The sequence below is a fragment of the Ceratotherium simum genome, chromosome 29 (genome assembly GCF_057802395.1).
Source record: "Ceratotherium simum simum isolate JZ-2026a chromosome 29, ASM5780239v1, whole genome shotgun sequence".
Classification (NCBI taxonomy): domain Eukaryota; kingdom Metazoa; phylum Chordata; class Mammalia; order Perissodactyla; family Rhinocerotidae; genus Ceratotherium; species Ceratotherium simum.
In genome coordinates, this window is record NC_141928.1 from 35,148,778 (window position 1) to 35,170,110 (window position 21,333).

The following is a 21,333-nucleotide window of genomic DNA, read 5'->3' on the forward strand; positions in this document are numbered from 1 at the left end:
GACGGTGGGGACTGAAGCCGGGCACCTGAGGGTTATGGTAGATACTCGTTAAGAACATGATTGCCTTTTGGAATTTGCTGTTTTCTTGTTTAACCTGAGGGGTGACTCAGGGGTCTGGAGGATTTGTTTTGCAGAAGTAAGAGAATTCCTCCCGGGGAGGTTGCAATCATAGGATGATCAGCCCCCAGTTGCCCTTGCCACCCAGAAGTCAGATTGCCCAACGGCTTCTCTGGAGTGAAAGATTACCTCTTTCTTTCTCCAAAACTCCTCCTGCCAAGCCCCTTAGCTCTATAAAGCCCCCTGCTTTCTTCTCTTGTTAAGGTGGATTTGAGAGAACCTATCCTCCTGCCTTCTTGTTTTGGCCAATTCGAATAAACCTTTCTCCATCTCCAAGCACCAACGGCTCATCGATTGGTTTACTGCACATCAGGCACACGAACTTGAGATTAAGAGCTTTGGTATCAAGCTGGGCCTTGAAGAAGGAAGGGGAAGGATATCTCAGAACCTGATCACCCTCCTCCCCCAGCTTCATTCCTAGGCATCAGGATTCCAGCTCAAGAATGCACCATGTGAGGGCAGGGGAAAGGGAGAAGAGATTTAAATAGTTTGAGACTGAAGTCTAAAAGTAGACTCGACTTTTAATAACCAGGAGGTCATGGCATCTTCCTGTGTCTGGCCTGGGCCTGTTTGCCCTCAAGGTGCATTTCTCACCATTTCTCACCTCTGCCCTGTACTGGGGGTGGGGCCCGATCCCTGCAGGCTGTGCTGCCCAGGATCCGAGTCAGCTGACTGCTGGCTACCTGTGGTAGGTGAGGGAGTGGAAAGCAGGAGGAAGGGATCAATCAAGGCATTTTTCTTCCACCCTCTCCACCTCCAGTGCAGTTGCTGGCTGTGGGCTCTTCTTACCTTGTGACTCCTAGCTCAGCACCGTCCAACTTTTGCTGTTTGAGCCTCGCCTCTGGGCTCTGGTAACACATCCTCCTCTATTTGCCCCTCATTTGATAATATCTGGATAGCCTTTCTTGCCCTATTCAGCTTCTCAGTTTTTCCATCACTCGTGTAACTTATCGTCTGCATCACATTCCCTCTGTTTCAGATACTTAAAGTGCTTTTTGTCTTTTGGATGGACCTTAACTCATATACCTCCCCGGAGGTTTACAAGGGTCTCTGCTATAAATGACAGTGCTATAAATACAAGCATAGTCGGGGATAGCATTTGTAAGAAATCAAATAGTTTTATATTGATCCCTTAATCAAGACATCTCAATACACCAGTTACAAACACCTCAACTCAAATGTCATCTCTTCAGAAGAGCATCTCAGCATCTCCCTCCCCTAATCACATCCCATTACCTTATTTTGTCTTTTTCTTTTTGCAATTTTTAGTACCTGAATTCATCTTATCTATTTATTTGTTTGCATGTTTATTATCTATCTCCCCTCCCACTGGAATATAAGATCCTTGAGGGCAGTTACTCTTCTTCTGTACCCCTATGTGCTCAATAATTAGCAACTGACTGACCAACATCAGGACCAGGTGGAATGGAATGTACAACCTCCAGAGACCCTCCGCCTGCAGCAGCTGGATGTGACAGCTGGGTGTCACTTCAGTTGTCAATTCTTCAGGGGATGAGTGCATTTTTATTGTACGTGAGTTCCAAGCATTCCTGGAATTGTATATATAGGAGAAAGAGAGAGAGTCTAACACCCCAAGGTGGAATGTCATGGATGTGCTTTACTTTCACTTGCCAATTTACCTTTTTTTTTTTTCTTCTCTAGCAACCCCGTTTCTTTGAGGAATTGCTCCTATTCCACTCATAAAACTATCTAAGCATGCAGAATTTGGGGAGGTGAGCAGGTTTTTTAATAATCTTTTAAATTTCATTTGTGGCTAGACTATTCAGATTTTCTATTTATTTTTGCACGAGTTTTGATCATTACATTTTCACAACACATTATCCATTGTATCTATATTTTAAAATTCATACAAGTAAATTGTGTATAGAATCTTTTAATTTTAAAATGATTTCTGTGTCAGTGGTTTACGGCCTTTTTCATTATAGTTTTGTACATATGTTTTTCTTTCTTTTCCAGAGGTTTGCTTATTTTTGTTCGTTTTCAAATAACAGCTCTTTGTTTTATTTATCAATTTTACTGTGTTTCATAAACTTTGATTCATTCATTTTTGCTTTTTATCTTCATTAATTTTTTTCTCCTGCCGATAGAGGATTAAAGACGTTAAAACATGTCGTGTATACTGTTGTTGCCGTGACCGAAGCCAAAAAGCAGTACAGAACAATGAGGAGGGCGGGCCCTGATTTGAACCCGCCTCTAAGGAGGGGGTGAGGCTGGGCTGTGAGGGGAGCTGCAGGAGATGCCTCTGTGTCTGCACCTCAGCACCCTCCAGCTCATCTCTGATTTCAGCCACAGCTGAGGTAGGCAGTTCCCACTCACCTCCTGCTGCTGGTGTCCACCTGCAGACTCACGCCACTTGTCTTTCTCCATTCTATGCTAGGACCTTCTCCCAACACCAGGAAGCTTGCTGGGCTGGCTTGCAAGCCCAGCTCAGAAGTGCAGGGGAGTTAATACCCTGTGGGCAACCCTCAACCGATACAGAATGGCAGTCAATGGACAAATGCTCCACCCTCCTGTCCGGCAGGTGGACATTTTAGGGAGATATTCTGCATGCTTCTCAGAGGTCCTGGTGGAATTAAACTCCCATTGCTGACAGTAGTGACCTCAATAATGCATCTATAGATGGACTTTCCCCCTTCTCTGTCTCACTCCCCCTGTTCCCTCAGTCCTGCTTCCTGGGATCACCTGCACCAAGTCTTGTCTCAGGCTCTGCCTTTGGGGACACCAAAACACTCATCACCACAGTCTAGGAATCATTTGATGTGGACACAAGTAGGATTAATGGCAGAACTTCTAAGTCAGCCTCCCTCCTGCTTTGGGATGCCTTGAAAAAATCTGCAGTATGTAGAGGAACAGGCAACGCTATACTGTTTAAGAGCTGTGACACCAGAGACCAGGCAGGTTTGCTGCGGGCCCCTTAAATAAGGAGAACACTAAGGAAGAAGCATCCTTACTCGAGGTCTGAGAAAGTGCCGTGGCACGGATCGACAGAGACCTGTATTGGTGACAGCTGGGGTGTTTCGGGTGACAGGACTACCAGAAGAGGGTGCTCATGTCAGAGCCCATCTCTTCAAGACCGCCATGACTCCAGCACAGCTCTCAGCAACACCAGCTCTCCACTAACTCCCAGTGGAACACTGACACCTGGGAGGTGAGTCTGGCTGAGGGACATCCCTGAGTTCTCCTTTCCCAGCAGGTACCCACAGATCTACAATGAGTAGAACTGATTCCTGGGCAAATATAAGCAACCAAGGAATATGTGAAGGTAGAAACATTGAAGCATATTTGAGGAAGAAAAGGACTGGACTTTGTGCTAATTTCACGCCTAGGAGATCAGACTTGTAATTTCGGCTTTAAAAGAAATGTGAACCTATTTCATCAACACGAGTTGGTAAAGTCAGCGGCATATTTTACAACCACTTTCTCAATAATTATTTAGCCCAACACTTCCCAAAACTCATTCTCTCATATTTTTCTTTAAACCAAAACACTTTTTAAAACTTAAATACCCACTTAAGCTTCACATTGAATGAAAATAAATGTGAAATTATGGATTTGGTGTTACCTATATTTTTCTAACACATAGGAAAATAAGCATATAACTATTAGAAAAAATCGCCTCAATCTGTGTACAGTATACATACCGAACATTGGGAAACACTGATTAGACATAACTATAAATTATCCTGACTTTGTTTCTCAATAGATTTCTAGTATATTACAATGCTTTCTACTTTGTGAGATCTTAATTCTCTGTGAATTTTCTTTCTTTCTTTCTTTCTTTTTTTTTTTTGAGGAAGATTAGCCCTGAAGTAACATTTGTTGCCAATTCTCCTCTTTTTTGCTAAGGAAGATTGGCCCTGGGCTAACATCTGTGCCCATCTTCCTCTACTTTATATGGGACACCGCCACAGCATGGCTTGATAAGTGGTGCATAGGTCCGCATCTGGGATCCGCACCTGTGAATCCCGGGCCACAGAAGCAAAGCGCACGAATTTAACTGCTACGCCACTAGACCAGGCCCCTGTGAATTTTCATTTGGTTATAATTGTTCCACAAAGTTTGTTTCACAGAAAGAGTACTTTGAGCCTTGACATTTCTGAAAATATCTCTCTTTTGTTCTCAGTTTGTCTGGCTACAAAATTTTAATATCATAATTCTTAATCCACAGGATTATTTACATATTGGTCCCTTGTCTTCTAATTTTTAACATTGCAAATGAGAATTCCAACACCAGTCTGAATCTTTTTATGTATGAAGGTTTATAGGATTTTTACATTATCCTTTAGAAATTCAGAAATTTTACCAGCTATGTCCTTGGGTGGATTTTTTGCAACAATTCTGCCCAGGACTTAGTGAACCACTTCAATCCACAGATAAAACTCTTTTCAGCTCAGGAAATTTTCTGTCATTATTTTGTGAATTGATGCTTCACTTCTATCCCTTCTTCTTTCTTATTCTATGACTCCTGTTATATAAATACTGGAACACTATCTTTATCTCCCTCTCTCTCATTTTTTATCTTACAAATTTATCTTTTTGCCTGTGTTCTGAGAGGATTATATTAATTCTTGTGAGTTTATCTGATAACTCACTAAATCGGTTTTCAATAGTATATACACTGCAGTTCTGTTTTATTTGGGGGCACATACAATCATGTATTTTATTTTCAAGCACTGTTTCTTGTGCTCCATTTCATGCTTTTGTTGCCCTCTGACATTTCACTGAAATACAAATTCAAATTTTCTAAAAGTTAGCTCCTGATTTCTGTAATAATTCTTTTTAATTGGCTCTGATCGATCTGCTGGTTCTCATTTTGAGGCTGCTGAATCTCCTCAGATGACTAACTGGTGCTTATTGTTATTTATTGATATTTATAAACACGAAAATCTGTATTGAAAGGGATTGATAGCTCTTCTGAGTACTGTCAGCAGTTGCACACGTCACTGTGCGCTCTCCTCGCTGCTGCCAGCCTGTCTCTGCCTCCAGCCCCTGCTGGCACGGACACATGGGCATCAGCATCAGGACAGATTCACAGGCAGGCCCTGCCTTTGCTGTGGTTGTCAGATATCCAGTCATATCAGGTTCGTATCTTCCAGAAAGTTCTCGAGGTTTCTGCCCAGTTGTTGTTCTTCTTTTTCCATAGTGGTGTTTCAGGGTTTTCTTTGTTTTTCTCTCATTTTTATTGTTTTTATCATTTCAATAAGATTTGGGAAGTGATTGTAAGCTCAGATTGTTATCTTGAAGTAACGCCTGCGTGCTTCCCATTAGACTGAGCCTGATACAGCAGGTTCTGCGGTGCCGGCCCCTAGACCTTCCACTTCCCATTACCAGCGTCTGCATCTCTTTGCCTGACAGCTTTTTCCGGCGGCCTGAGCCCATTCTGCCTGGGCCTGGCACATCAGAAGTGCTGGAATTTAATGCACTCCCACCTTTCAGTGACCGATGGGAGCTGGTATATAAATACCACAGCTCCCTTGTCCCTTAGATGGGAAACTCTGAGGTGCTTGCTCCACACTGGCTCCCAGAATCCCTAAGAGGAGAGTATCATCTGGTCACCCACAACAGTGGTGACCAGATGCCCCCTTTAAAGCCTGCCTTCCCTCCTCTGTCTCACTTCCCCACTCCCCTGTTGATTTGTCCTGGGATCACCTCCCACATAAACTACTTGCAAATGTCTCCTCATCTAAGGAAAACCCAAATCAAAACACTGACAGAGTGTGGCAGGCTTTCTAGAAAGTTCTCTCTCCTGGTGCGGATAATGAACTGGAGAGAAGCTGGAGGCCAGGGGATCAGCATGGAGCTGTGAGCAGCAGTTCTACAGAAGGTAAGAGAGGAGCCAGCACCACTTTGTCTCAAAGGAACAGCACGTGCAGCAAAGCAAGAGTGCCTCAAGATAGTTTCAAAGTATCTTGACATTTAGAAGAATAGAAGTAGCCATCATGGAAATATCCAGACTTTGCTGAACTTCCTATCACTTATGTTTTTTTTTATTATTGTTGTTATTGTTGTTACTATTACTAAAGAAGCACTCAGTCAATATTTGTTGAATGAATGAATAAATAAATGACTCCTAGGCTACTGGCTGGCTGGTGGTGCCATTCACTGAGAGAAGGACCAGAGGAAAAAGAACAGGTCTGGAAGGAGAGGTAGGACTGGCAATCTCCTCTATGAACATATCAGATAACAGGGCACTTTGGATCCTGTTTGGAACTCTGGGCAGGCTTAGGCAGGGGGATAATCAGACTATGTCACAGTTATTGTGGCATGTGCTCCTGTCAATCAGAAAGAATCCAGCCCCACTGCCAGAGTTGAATCCTGGAGCCCCTACTGGGCCAGATGCTCACATTTTAGTTGTTGGATTATGGGGAGGATGAGCAGAGGGGCAGGGCAGCCAGGGTACCCAGGGGCTTGGGACAGTGGATATTTACCAACAACAGGTATAGCTGCACCAGTGTGTATAGATTGAGCCAGAGCCCTGGCTTAGAGACAGGCAGAGAAACAAAGAAGATTGGAAGACACCATCCAGCAAGGCTAGAGGAAGGACACTCAGCTCCTCCCAAGAGACATCTGGGCAGGCCAAGGATAGTGAGCACTTACTGGATGCTTACTCAGGGTCAGAACCCCATTCCCAGTACTTTGAAACAATCGACTCAGTGGAGAGTAGTTTCCATTACTATCTATTTTACAGGCAGAGAAACTGAGCTGCAGGGAAGAGTTCAATGCAGGGGGTAATTTTTGGTAACTTGGAGACTTTCAGTAACTTGCCTATGATTACACGGCTAGTAGGTGGTAGAGCCAAAATTCAAACCCAGACAAAGACCTGTCTACACTCGACTGCCCTGTAAGTTGGAGTTCAAGGTGGAAGGCAAACGGGGAGATCAGCCAGTGCTGATCAAAGAGCTTTGAGGAGTCTCAGTGGTGTCTTGGTGAACCAGGAGCTCAAGGAATAACCAGACAGGTACTTCAGCAGCTAAGTAGGCAGGGATTATACACATATACTTGCCTCAACTGGTAAGGTCTCCGAGGAGTTGGGGGAGGAGGAGATATATAAGAGATTTGAAATGGTCCATGGCATTAGAATGGGCTTGGTGGATTCGAAAAGTGGGAGCATCATTTATCTCTGTATCTCCAAATCCAAACATGGTCCTGGGTACAAAGGCATTATTCAAGAAATGTTTCTGAATGGACGAATGAATAAACAAAAGACCTGCTTGGTCTTTCTCAAACACAGAGCTGATCCCCTCTCTCATCTTTTAAAATCTTCCCAAGGTGCCCCACCAGTTGCAGGATAAAGTCCAAATGCCTTATCCTAGAATTCGAGGTTGGTGTGATCTCACTTCTGTCTGTCATGCACCACCACATCCTCCACACTCAGCCTTCCCTGCTGCTGTGTGTGGTGGATTCTTTTTTTTTTTTTGGTGTTCTGAACCTCCTGAGCCCCCATTTTCTGGTCATTGCAAACCTAGCATTTTGGGTGAAGGCATTGTTCCTTCTGTACAACTCATCTTGGGTGGGGCTGCCAATCACAGTCATGGGCACACAACACAAGTGGGACCAATCAGAGTCCTTTCCAGGAATTAATATAATCCCAGAGGGGAGAGAAAGTCTTCCCTTTCCTCTGTGGGCACTCTCTGGGGTGGTGGAATAATATAAGCCTGGAGCTGTCTGCAAACAACTCCTCCATTGGAGGGAAGGAAGTCGTATACAGAGAAAAGCAGAAGCAAGACAGACAGACACTCACAAAACACACACACACACAGAAGGAGAGAGAGAGAGAAAGAAACAAACTAAGTGACTATGTTGCTTGAGCCTCTTGCATTCCCTGTCCTTCCTGGTTTCATGAGACAATACATTCCTTTTTTTTTCAGCTTATGAATTTGACTTGTGTTTCCTTTATTGACTAATATTTAACTGTACTGGATTGCTGACAGTTCCCTGAATTCCATGCTGTCTCCTACTTGTACTGCCTCCAGGTCCAAGCAACACAGTACAAGCCATATAAAGTCCAGAGTGGGCAGGGAATCTGAGGGTGGCTCTTGTGATCCATTCTCCTTGTTTTCTCAGTTCTTCTTCAGGCATCAGCATCTGGCCACGTCCAGGTTGGCAGAAAGCATTCCCCTGGACCTTCTCCTTCATGCTCTGTCTCCCCCACTTCCCATACCTTCTCAATCCCTTTGCTCCTTTGTGCCTTTCAAAGTCTGCTTCCTCACGGGGCTTGGCCACTTAATATGGGTTGATACGGGACAGCCACTTCTGTCCTTCTGGTTCTGCTTCTGGACAGGGGACCTTGGCTGCTACAGGCTTCAGACCTTGAGGGTCTTTAATATGGACTCAGAGCAAGTATCCAAAGACCTCTAACACTGTAAAGATTAACTACTTGTAGAATATCTTCCCTCTCTTATTAACACTCCCTGAGAGCATTAGTCTGCTTCTCAGCCTTAAGGTACATTCAGGACTTCCAGACATAGGAGTAGAGTGAAGGCTTGGAGACTTCTCAGCCATTGTGTTCCAACTGTGTGACAAGATCCAAGTGTTAAACACACCAGGTGTTTAGAGGAGGAATCATGACAAAAGGTAGGCAGGTTCAGGGGAATGGAGGATGTCACAGATGAAGCAGCGTCTGCATTGGCTATCGGCAAGAGGACCAGGCTAGACCTAGAGTGGTTAAGGCTTTCTCGAGATGGGGCAGGGCGTGAACAACAGCCTGGCAGAGGGGCCTATGTGGCTCGCTTAAGCAACCATGAGGACACCAGGCTGGTGACTTTTGGCAAGTGACAGGAAAACTGATGTTCAGTGAAGGGTCTTGAATGCCAGGCCCAAGATTTTGACCGTCATTCTCAGAGTCTGAATGGGGCTGGGGTTGATTCAGGGCCTCTTCTGGGAGGGCCGGCTGGTTATGGCCTCCTCCAGTACACAATGAGGACCGAGAAGCCAGGGCATGAGCCTCAACCCTCCTTCTTGGGTTTAGCGAAGGAGTCTCTCCTCCTTTTGGCTCTCCCTGAACCCCCATCCCACCCTGCCCCTTCTGTGACCCAGGGCCAAGGTGGGCTCTGACTAAAACAGATGGCCTCTTCACTTCATGACCTCAGGAGCCTTCTGCTCCCTTTCCTCAGTTCCTGTCCAGGCCAGGTACCCCTCCCCCCAGTCACTAGGGGGGTGGGCTGGTTCTCAACACTCCACCTCTGGGGTGTTCCAACCTATCACTGTCTTCATTCCATGACTCATTAGAAAGATTCTCACCGCTGTTCCATTGAGGTAGCCCCTAAGTGGAGGTTCGGGCTGTCTGCTTTTTTTTTGTCCTCAATTTCCTTCCTAACTCGGGGATTATTAGGGTGGATTCACTTTGCCGTGTTTCTGGGCCAGGCCAGCTGAATGGGAGGAAATATCCCGGCATGCCCCTTGCCTGGTGATTCTGTTTCTCCTGCAGGGTCAAGCCAAGAGCCAGAGAGTCAAGACTCGGAGCTGGGAGGGAGCAGATAGGCAGCCCTGTGCAGTGGTTCCTTGAAAAGATCCTGGGCACTGGAGCGACACTGACCCTGAGTCTGAAACCAGCCCCACCTCTCCCCAGCTGTGTGACCTGGAACAAGTGACTCCTTGAGCCTCAACTTTTTTTTTTTCATTTGTAAAGTGGAGATAAAAATACCTACCTTGCAGGGTATGAGGAAAGGTAAATAGGATTTACAAAAAGTCTGATGTTTAGTAACTGGGAGCTGATATTATGCTTATTTTATCCCAACCTCCTCGAGAGAAAAAGGCAGACTTGTCCAAAGTCATGCATTGAGACAGAGTTCATCCTGTCTCCCACACTGGGTTCTTCTGCCCACCCCATGCTGCCCCCACCAAGTGGGGGACCACAGGCAGGAGCAGACGAGCATGATGGGAAAATCTTCCTGTTCTCTGATCTTCTCCTGAGGGCTACACAAGTAGCAGTGACAGGGTCAGCAAACCTGCCCCAGGGCCACTTCCACATCAGCAGTGGAGAATAAAGGAACTAGGGGAAAAAAGTCAAACAGAAGAAAGTGCCTGGAAAAGATGTTTTTATGTTCACTTACATGGAAAAAGAATCAAAGTATACAGCCTGAAGATATATGTGTCTTAGAAAATTCATCCTCATGAACCTGCTCGTTTAATCGCAGCGATAATTCAAGAGTTGCCAAATGGAAGTCGTAAAATCCGGGGTGGGGGTTGGCTGGAAGGGCCGCCAAGGGAAAGGTGGTAATTATGTGCTATTTCTTTTCTAGTTTCAGATAATTTGGAGTTTAAACTTTTCCAGCAAGTCAAAGTTATATAAACAGATGCCGTACTAAATATGATTGTATAAAAATATAAAACTCCTAAAGCATGATGGCAATAATATTTTAGGAAAAAAATCAAAGTATGGTAATATCAGAAAATACAAATAGGATCATTTGAGCAGTTTTGTTTCTCTGTATGAACGGCAGTTGCAAATGATGGATGTATATTAAAGAATAAAGCAGTCGGTCTGCACATAACTTAGAAAAGGGTAACATTTCTAAACTGAGACTTTGCATGAAAACATGAAGGACATCTTACACTCAACTGGTTAAAAGGAGGAAATTACTTTCTGAAGGATGCAGTGGGCGGAACGCCAAGGCCTTTCTTTCCAAATCGCTCTTACCCATGCTTGGATGTGTTCACACTGCCGGGGTTTCCTGCAGAATCTAGCACCAATATATGGATCAGATTTTATCTTTGATCTGAGTCCTTTATGCCTTCAGTTTTGAGTGTATTGAGGTATGTTTTCTTTGGTTGCTGTTGTGACGAATGTGTAATAAAAAACTAATATTTACAACATTTAAACATTTTAGATTTCAGTGTCAACTCTTCACATCAGAAAAATTGGAAAACTCTTTCAGAATCATCAGAAGGTCACTACTTCCTAGCGTCTGTCATGAAACTGTTTTCAATACACAGAACAATTAGCCTATTAGCACAGCTATATGCTTTCTGGTCCAGAATCTTCCCCGTGCTCAGTGGGGAGGCCAGCCCCGTGACTGCCATGTCCGCGGTTCGCCACGCTTCACAGTACTTATCCACAAGACGCACTCCATGGGTGCTGGAGCCGTGCCAAACGACCTTCTGGGGCCTAAAAAGGAATTTTGTCATGTTACTTTTTGAAATGACGCTTCTTTGTGGCATATCTCAGTGACCAAACTGGCATAAGTCTAGCGAATCAAGTCAAACTCCTGAACCCTCCATGGCCTGACCCCACGCCACCTCTCCATCCTGACAGCTCTTTCCACCTAGCTGAACGCACTATATTCCAACCATATCCAACTTGTACTTGTTATCAAATCATACTCCCTCCTTTCATGAATCTGAACCTTTGTTCATGAGGTCCCTCCATCTGGAGTGGCCTCTCTCTCATTTTCAGCCCAGTGATTCCTTCTCATCCTTCAAGGTCCACTGAATGCCTCCTCTTACAGAAAGCCTTCTTGATTCTCACCCCCAAGTGAGGATGAATATTTCCTCTGTGCTCCTATCATCTTATCTGTTTCTCCATTTTACAATACCCTGTCTAGAATTGTAGCTAGTCTGTGTCTGTCCTCCTCCGTAGACTGTACGCCTTGAAAGGGTAGGGGCCATGTAGGTTTTTTCCTGTGCCCTCCAGGTCTGGCACAGAGTAGACACTGAGGAAAGGTTTGCTGAGTTGTGCTATTCTCAGGAGCATACGTAGTTTTCAAAGAATTAGAGTGCAGCTCACAGCATAGGGATAAAGGATCACCAAGAATAGCATTATTTATCACTTATTAAGTGCCTACTGCATGCTAATGTTCTCCCACTTATCATTTTACACTCACAACACTTCTTAAGTGCCCACTGCATGCTAGATCTTTTCCCGCTTATCATTTTACACTCACAACAATCCTATGGTATAGATATGATTATCTTGCCCATTTGACAGGTGAGGCAGCTGAGGCTCAGAGAGTGGAAGTGCCTTGCCCAAGGTCCCAGATTAAGGTACTGGACTCAGGTCTCCTGGCTCTGAGGCCAGGGCTCTCTCCATGGCCCTCGGCTGCCTCATTGAGGCTTTATGCTGGCAGCATCCTGGAGGGGCAGCTGATAAAGGCAATCCATTGTTAGAATGTCTCCTAAAACTGTCTATCATACCATATGCTTGGAGGGCTTCCACCCCTACTCACCAAGAAGGATCTGTCATTACGTCTCGGCCATCAAAGGAGTATATTGGAACATGTGTATTGAACTGACCTCCGTGGCCAGAAAAAATTGAGTCCCAATTATTAAAAAGTACTTGGCCCTATGGAGACAAAATACCACATTAGAATCATTATACCATCAGCCTGCAAATGGACTAGCTATTTATTCATTCTTCAAGGCACAAACGCCACCTCACACTGAAGCCCTCAACCCTAATCCCAGAGCCGGGATGGAGTGGAAACTCAGGAAATGTGTGTGGTTTGATTTATTATCCATCCTTGAACTGTTTTGGCTTTACTGTCTTATTTCTTGAGATAATTTCTCTTATTATATGTGTATCAAGGCTCTTCCCCATCAAAAGTGTGTTTTAGGTCTTTATTTATTTTTTATTGATGTGTTAGTTTATAACATTGTGAAATTTTATTGTTTGTCAGTCACCATATAAATGCCTCCCTTCACCCCTTGTGCCCACCCCTCACCCCCCTTGCCCCTGGTAACCACCATACAGTTCTCTCTGTCCGTCTGTTGGTTTATATTCCACATATGAGTGAAATCATGTGGTGTTTGTCTTTCTCTCTCTGGCTTATTTCACTTAACATAATATCCTCCATGTCCATCCATGTTGCTGCAAACGGGACGATTTTGTCTTTTTTAATGGCTGAGTAGTATTCCATTGTATATATACACCACATCTTCTTTATCCAATCATCAGTCAAGGGACATTTGGGTTGCTTCCACTTCTTGGCTATGGTGAATAATGCTGCAATGAACATAGGGGTGCATAAGCCTCTTTGAATTGTTGATTTCAGGTTCGTTGGATAGATTCCCAGTAGTGGGATAGCTGGGTCATAGGGTATTTCTATTTTTAATTTTTTGAGGAATCTCCGTACTGTTTTCCATAGAGGTTGCACCGGTTTGCATTCCCACCAGCAGTGAATGAGGGTTCCTGTTTCTCCACAACCTCTCCAAAATTTGCTGTTTTTTGTCTTGGTGATTATAGCCATTCTAATGGGTGTAACGTGATATCTTAGTATAGTTTTGATTTGTATTTCCCTGATGATTAGTGATGTTGAACAACTTTTCATGTGCCTATTGGCCATCCTGTATATCTTCTTTGGAGAACTGTCTGTTCATTTCCTCTGCCCATTTTTTGATCAGGTTGTTTGTTTTTTTGTTGTTCAGACGTATGAGTTCTGTACATATTATGGAGATTAATCCCTTGTCGGATATATGATGTGCAAATATTTTCTATTTGCACATCAAATAGATGTGTCTATTCATTTTGTCTATTCATTTTGATCCTGGTTTCACTTGCCTTGTAGAAGCTCTTTAATCTGATGAAGTCTCACTTGTTTATTTTTTCTTTAGTTTCCCTTGTCCGAGTAGACATGGTATCCGAAAAGATTCCTTTATGACCAATGTGAAATAGTGTATTGCCTATATTTTCTTCTAGGAGTTTTATAGTTTCAGGTGTCACCTTCAGGTCTTTGATCCATTTTGAGTTAATTTTTGTGAATGGCGAAAGCAGATGGTCTACTTTCATTCTTTTGCATGTGGCTGTCCAGTTTTCCCAACACCATTTATTGAAGAGACTTTCCTTTCTCCATTGCATGTTCTTAGCTCCTCTGTCAAAGATTAGCTGTCCGTAGATGTGTGGTTTTACTTCTGGACTTTCAATTCTGTTCCGTTGATCTGTGTGTTTGTTTTTGTACCAGTACCATGCTGTTTTGATTACTGTTGCTTTGTAGTATGTTTTGAAGTCAGGGATTGGGATGCCTCCAGCTTTGTTCTTTTTTCTCAGGATTGCTTTAGCTATTCGGGTCTTTTGTTACCCCATATGAATTTTAGTATTCTCTGTTCTATTTCCATGAAGAATGTCATTGGGATTCTGATTGGGATTGCATTGAATCTGTAGATTGCTTTAAGTAATATAGACATTTTAACTATGTTTACTCTTCCAATCCATGTGCATGGGATATCTTTCCATTTCTTTATGTCATCATCGATTTCTTTCAATAATGTCTTATAGTTTTCTTTGTATAGGTCTTTCACCTCCTTGGTAAGATTTATTCCTAGATATTTTATTCTTTTTGTTGTGATTGTAAATGGAATTATCTTTTTGAGTTCTCTTTCTGTTAGTTCGTTATTAGCGTACAGACATGCAACTGATTTTCGTAAGTTGATTTTGTACCCTGCAACTTTGCTGTAGTTGTTGATTATTTCTAATAGTTTTCCAATGGATTCTTTAGGATTTTCTATATATAAAATCATGTCATCTGCAAATAGTGAGAGTTTCACTTCTTCATTGCCTATTTGGATTCCTTTTATTCCTTTTTCTTGCCTAGTTGCTCTGGCCAAAACCTCCAGTACTATGTTGAATAAGAGTGGTGAGAGCAGGCACCCTTCTCTTGTTCTTGTTCTCAGAGGAATGGCTTTCAGACTTTCCCCGTTGAGTATGATGTTGGCTGTGGGTTTGTCATATATGGCCCTTATTACGTTGAAATACTTTCCTTTTATACCCATTTTGTTGAGAGTTTTTATCATAAATGAACGTTGGATCTCGTCAAATGCCTTCTCTGCATCTACTGAGATGATCATGTGGTTTTTATTCCTTGTTTTGTTAATGTGGTGTATCACATTGATTGATTTGCGGATGTTGAACCATCCCTACATCCCTGGTATAAATCCCACTTGGTCATGCTGTATGATCTTTTTAACATATTGCTGTATTTGGTTTGCCAATATTTTGTTGAGGATTTTTGGATCTATGTTCATCAGCATATTGGCCTGTAGTTTTTCTTCTTTGTATCGTCCTTGTCTGGCTTTGGTATCAGGGTGATGTTGGCCTCATAGAATGTGTTAGGAAGTGTTCCATCTTCCTCTGTTGTTTGGAATAGTTTGAAAGGATAGGTATTAAATCTTCTTTGAATGTTTGGTAAAATTCTCCAGAGAAGCCATCTGGTCCTGGACTTTTATTTATTTATTTATTTATTTATTTTGTGAGGAAGATTAGCCCTGAGCTAACATCCATGCCAATCCTCCTCTTTTTGCTGAGGAAGACTGGCCTTGAGCTAACATCTATTACCAATCCTCCTTTATTTCCCTTTTTCTCCCCAAAGCCCCAGTAGATAGTTGTATGTCATAGTTGCACATCCTTCTAGTTGCTGTATGTGGGACACCACCTTAGCATGGCTGGACAAGCGGTGTGTCGGTGCGCGCCCGGATCCTAACCCGGGCCGCCAGTAGCAGAGCGCGAGCACCTAACTGCTGAGCCATGGGGCTGGCCTCTGGACTTTTATTTTTTGGGAGGTTTTTGATTATGTTTCAATCTCTTTACTTGTGATTGGTCTATTCAGACTCTCTGTTTCTTTTTGGTTCAGTTTTGGGAGGTTGTATGAGTCTAAGAATTTATCCACTTCTTCTAGATTGTCCAATTTGTTAGCATATAGTTTTTCATAGTATTCTCTTATAATCCTTTGTATTTCTGTGGTATCCATTGTAATTTATCCTCTTTCATTTCTAATTTTATTTATTTGAGACTTTTCTCTTTTTTCTTAGTGAGTCTGGCTAAGGGTCTGTCAATTTTGTTTATCTTCTCAAAGAAGCAACTCTTTGTTTCATTGATCCTTTCTACTGTTTTTTTGGTTTCAATTTCATTTATTTCTGCTCTAATTTTTATTATTTTTCTCCTTCTACTGACTTTGGGCTTTGTTTGTTCTTCTTTTTCTAGTTCTCTTAGGCATAGTTTAAAGTTGCTTATTTGGGCTTTTTCTTGTTTGTTCAGGTGGGCCTGTATTGCTATGAGTTTCCCTCTCAGGACTGCTTTTGCTACATCCCATATGAGTTGGTATGGCGTATTTTCATTTTCATTTGTCTCTCGATATGCTTTTATTTCTCCTTTAATTTCATCAATGATCCATTGGTTGTTCAGTAGCATGTTGTTTACTCTCCACATCTTTGTCACTCTCCCAGTTATTTTCTTGTAGTTGATTTCTAGTTTCATAGCATTATGGTCGGAAAAGATGCTTGTTATGATTTCAATCTTCTTAAATTTATGGAAGCTTGCCTTGTTTCCCAACATATGGTCTATCCTTGAGAATGTTCCATGCATGCTTGAGAAGAATGTGTAGTCAGCTACTTTTGGATGGAGTGCTCTGTATATGTCTATTAAGTCGATCTCATCTAGTTTTTCATTTAAGTCCACTATTTCCTTATTGACTTTCTGTCTGGATGATCTATCCATTGCTGTAAGTGGGGTATTTAGATCCCCTACTATTATTATGTTGTTGTTAATATCTCCTTTTAGGTTTGTTGCTTTATGTACTTTGGTGCTCCTATGTTGGGTGCATATATATTTATAATTGATATGTCTTCTTGGTGGAGTGTCCCTTTTATCATTATATATTGCCCCTTTTTTCTCTCATTACCTGTTTTATCTTGAAGTCTACTTTGTCTGATATAAGTATGGCAACACCTGCTTTCTTTCGTTGCCAGTAGCTTGGCGTATTGTCTTCCATCCTTTCACTCTGAGCCTGTGTTTGTCTTTAGAGCTGAGATGTGTTTCCTGGAGGCAGCATATTGTTGGGTCTTGCTTTTTAATCCGTCCCACCACTCTGTGTCTTTTGATTGGAGAATTCAATCCATTTACATTTAGAGTGATTATTGATATATGAGGGCTTAATGTTGCTATTTCATAGTTTATTTTCCGGTTCTTTTGCATTTCCTTTGTTTCCCGTCCCATGTGTTTCGGAATACCAGTTCAGTTTGGTAGTTCTGTATGATGACTCTTTTAGTTTTCTCTTTATTTATCATATATGATTCTGTTCTGATTATTTGTTTAGTTGTTACCTTGAGGTTTGTATAAAAAATCTCGTGGATGAGATATTCCATTATCTGATGACCTCTTAGTTCCTTAGACTAAGTCGATTCGATCCCTTTCCTCTTAGGTCTTTATTTTATTACTGTTATTTAAAAAATTTTATAGTATATACTGAGCTTCAAATTTGCACCAGACTTTATGCAAGACTACATTGTGGGCGATATGGAGATGAATCTCTTACTCTTTTTCCTCAAAGAGCCCAGTTTCTTTCAGTTATTCGTATTCTAAGAATACAAATAATTTGAGTGAGTGAATGTGGTGGAATAGAACTTTGGGAAAGGAGATGGAAGGTGCTGGGTGTGGGGGCAGGATGGAGCTTGCTACCCTCAAGGCTCCAAATTGGAATCTTGGGCTCACAGAGACCAAAGGGTCTCAAAGTACCTTTGAGATCTAGTTAGAGGTCAGAACCCAGGATGCGTGTGAGCGGCAACAGAGCCGTCCCTCTGTAGCCTTAAAGGAATCAGCTATTTCCATGGTACAACTGAGGGATCCTACAAGGCTCTGCCGTGCCAGTGAATGAGGGCAGAAGAATGTCTGCCGGCCTTTGGCAGCTTAAATGTGCTGTCTGCTCGAAGCGTCATAGACCATCCAAGCAGAAAAGGCCACTGTAAATATGAGGAAACTGGGGTCCAGAGAGGGAAAGTGACCCACCTGAAGTCACACAGCCAATCAGGGCCAGGCTAGGCCTTGAACCAGCACACTTCTGATGATGTCAGGAAGTGGCACCTGCCTACAGTCCCTGTGGAGACTGATGCACCCAGCAAGCAATGGAAACAATATTTATTGTTACCTTTAGGTTCACTATTGGAAGGCTGTATCTCTCTGCTTTCCTCACAACTGTGGAGAGATCTTGCAAATGGGAAGATAAGAAAGCTCGGTAGGTGGACAACAGTCCTGCAGCCCTGGCCTGTTGGAAGCACTGAAAATCAGCTCGAATGTCCCCAGAAAATGGCGTGTTCAGAGCAACCAAGTGCAGCTGAAAAAAGTAAGGGAGAGAAAAGATAGAGCAGTTAAGGAGTTAAAAGCGAACTCCAACCCCATAACCATCTCATGTTCCCAATAAGACCCCAGACTTCTGGGGATGGAAGCACGTTAGATGTTACCCTATTCAAGCTCTACCTGACGCTGGAGGTCCAGTCCCTGCCTGCCCATCTTCAGTGAAGGAGAGCTCAGGGCTCCCCAGGCAGCCTGTTTCAGCTCTCTGAACACCTCTAAATGGTGGAAATTTCTTCCACATACGAGAAAAACAAAACAAAACAAAACGCTGCTTGGACCAAATAAAGCTCTTCAGAGATCTGAATCCAGCCTGCAGGCAGGTCATTTGTTGATACCTCTGCGTCTGCCCCTAGTTCCGTTTCCTGTAGAGTTTTGGCTGGCTTTGGTCCTGGATCACAGAGCCACACCAAACTGTCTACCTGTTGCCCTTTCTTCCACCTCCCAAGTGGGCCCGGGCTGATGGTGAGGGGCCAGAGGGAAAACGCATTGAAAGGAAAAGGTCGTGACATTTATTACTAAGACTGCTGGGATAGACTTTTTTGGAAACTAGGGGTCCTACAGTAACTCTAGCCTCACATCCCGGCTACCTTGGTCAGCAGCCCAAATAAAAGCCATTCCATAGGCTCTTTTCTCCCACACTTTCCCTTCCCAAAGCCAGCCTTCTCCTACAGCCTTCTCTTCTAGCCCTTTCTGCTGCACCCTCTGGAATACATCTCATAATCAAGGAGCAGTCATCCTCCTCCTCAGCCTCATCTCAGGAGTAACTTTTACCTCATCAGCACAGAGCTGGGGAGGGCTGGTGCAGAACCCGGGCCCAAGTCTCCAGACAAGAAAAATATTTTGAATTATCTTAAACCAAAGGATGTGAAATGAGCCCCATGTGCTGGGGCAGGAGGTGGTCGTGCTTCTCTCCCCATTTCCGTGTGGCCTCTCATGTCCAAAAAAGCCTTTGTATGTTTCCAGCTGGTTGCCCACAGCTGGCCGTGAACTACAATGTCCAGACTGCAAAGTCCTTGCACTCCTCCAGACACTGTTCTCCATCTCACTACCCCTTTCTTTCCCATTCTGAAGAGGACAGACTCCAAGCCTGCTACCTCCTCCAATTTCTTTTTTACTCATCCCTGGTTCTGCCTTTATCACCATGCTGGAGGGAGGTCCAGGACCATCCCCCACCACCCCCCCCACACACACACTGAGACGAGGCTTCCCCTGTAGCCCTCCCAGTAGCAGCACTATATGCTCCTACATTCCCAGCCCTTAGGATGGGGAGGGGGCTTCAGCACACTCCTAACTCATCACCACCAGACTTCCAGCCTCACATCCAACCCCGGCCCTCTGATGCCCTTGCCATCTGGGTATACAGCCCCCACCCCTCTTTTCCTCCCCGTCATATCTGCAGACCACAGCACTCAAGGGAAGAGGCCCCATGGTCTCATCACTCTCCAACCAGTGTGCTTCTGGGGGCTATACCCAAGGGCAGTCACAAGAGGCCTTGATGGGACACAGCTTCCCTGACAGAGGGAAAGGTGTAGTGGGATGAGCAGGGCTTCCCTGCCCTGCCTCTGATGCCACCTATCTCCACCTCTCCTTCTTTAAGGAGACACACAGAGAAATGTCTGAAATGATGGCTGTTTCTGAATGGTGGGATCAAGGGCTTTCGTGCACTCGTGTTTGTAGTTCTCTAACTACTAGAACATTTTTATAATGAATAGGTATCATTTTTATGAAGACAATAACGTTTCAACAACCAAATGTTAAAATGGTTATTTTGTGGATGGCTATAGTTTTGGTGAAACTATAGGAGATTTACTATTTTCTTCTCCATTCTTTTTATTCATTGTTGAAATTTTCTACAATGAATATGTATTACTTTAGAATTTATAAATACTATTTTAAAAATCCTTTAGCTGCTGCCCTCACTTCTCCCCTTCATAGCTAAGCTTTTTGAAGGGTTATCTACACTCACTTCTCTCTTTCCTCACCTCCCATCTACTCCTCAACAACTAGAATCTTGTTGGCATCCCTCCATGCTACAGGAATGCTTTTCTCTACTTTTAAATTTGAAGGACACCTTTTAGTTCTGTTGATGGACCTCTTGGCAGCATTTGACCCTGTTGGCTTCTACCATGCTTGGCATTCTTTCTTCCTCTCTGGCTCTGGCTTCTCAGTTTCCTTATCCTATCTCTTCCATCAGTTCCTTTTTGTTTTTGCTCCTCTCAGTCCAATCTCTTCTCACTGTATAGATTCTCTTTTGGGAATCCTACCACCCCCAGCACAATTGCCAGGGCTCTGCTGAAGACTCCCGAGTCTATATCCCCAGACCAGACCCACTGCGAGGTTTCACACCTTCATATCCCATTCCCTCCTGCTAGTCTCCACTCAGATATCCTACAGGTACCTCAGACTCACGATGCCCCAAATGAGTTCCTGCTTGGTGAACGGGAGCACTATAGGAAATGTGTTTCTGGTGTCTGCCAAGGCCATTCCTTGTTCTTTGAAAGTGCCCCCACGACACTTGCTAAAAAGAGTGGCCTTAGGCCATTCAATCTCATTCTCTTGGCCACTTTTGATTTGGCCGGGAGAAGGCAACTGACCCAAGATGACCCATATAGACTCTCTCTCCCAAGACTCTGAACTCAGTCAGGTGGTATTGGGCTCTGCAGCTGTAAGACCAGCTGCAGGTCTTAGCAGGATGGCCACCCAAAGCTGTGTGTGAGCTCTGTAGATGTAACCTATGTCCGTGTGATGGAGTGGGGGTGGAGGGGAGGACAGGGTCCCCAGGCCCTGTTGTACTTCCTGCAATTGAGTTCCATGAGGTTCCTGCAATTATATGAACAAGATCTTCACTTAAGCTAGTGAAAGAATAGAGTGAGAGTTTCTAATCCTAGCAACAAAATGACCCCTGGAAAGGAAACTATGACCACTCAATTACCCCAGCAAAAACCTAGGCATCACTCCTGATCTCCCTCATCCTCACTGACCCATATCCAATCAATGACCAAATCTGTCACTCCTGCCTCCTTAACTTCTCTCCAATCTGCCCACTTTTCTACATGTTCACTGCTGTAATCCTAGGTCAGATAGTATAGGAGCCATCTAACCGGTCTTTGGGCCCCTGGTCCTGTCCCCTCCAATCCATG

The 21,333-nt window shown here is 43.6% G+C and overlaps 1 protein-coding gene across 2 annotated transcripts in view; it reads right to left on the reverse strand.

The window, feature by feature from the left end:
* Positions 1 to 10,158: 10,158 nt before the first annotated feature.
* Positions 10,159 to 21,333, reverse strand: part of COL15A1 (collagen type XV alpha 1 chain) — a 109,181-nt gene continuing 98,006 nt past the window's right edge. For both annotated transcript variants that reach the window (XM_087419414.1, XM_014782019.2), the window contains 3 exons: positions 17,988 to 18,173; positions 12,303 to 12,418; positions 10,159 to 11,245 (listed from right to left, as the gene is read on the reverse strand). In XM_087419414.1, coding sequence (XP_087275540.1) covers positions 11,032 to 11,245; positions 12,303 to 12,418; positions 17,988 to 18,173 — 516 coding nt within the window. In that variant the 3' untranslated portion in view covers positions 10,159 to 11,031. The remainder of the gene's footprint in view (positions 11,246 to 12,302; positions 12,419 to 17,987; positions 18,174 to 21,333) is intronic.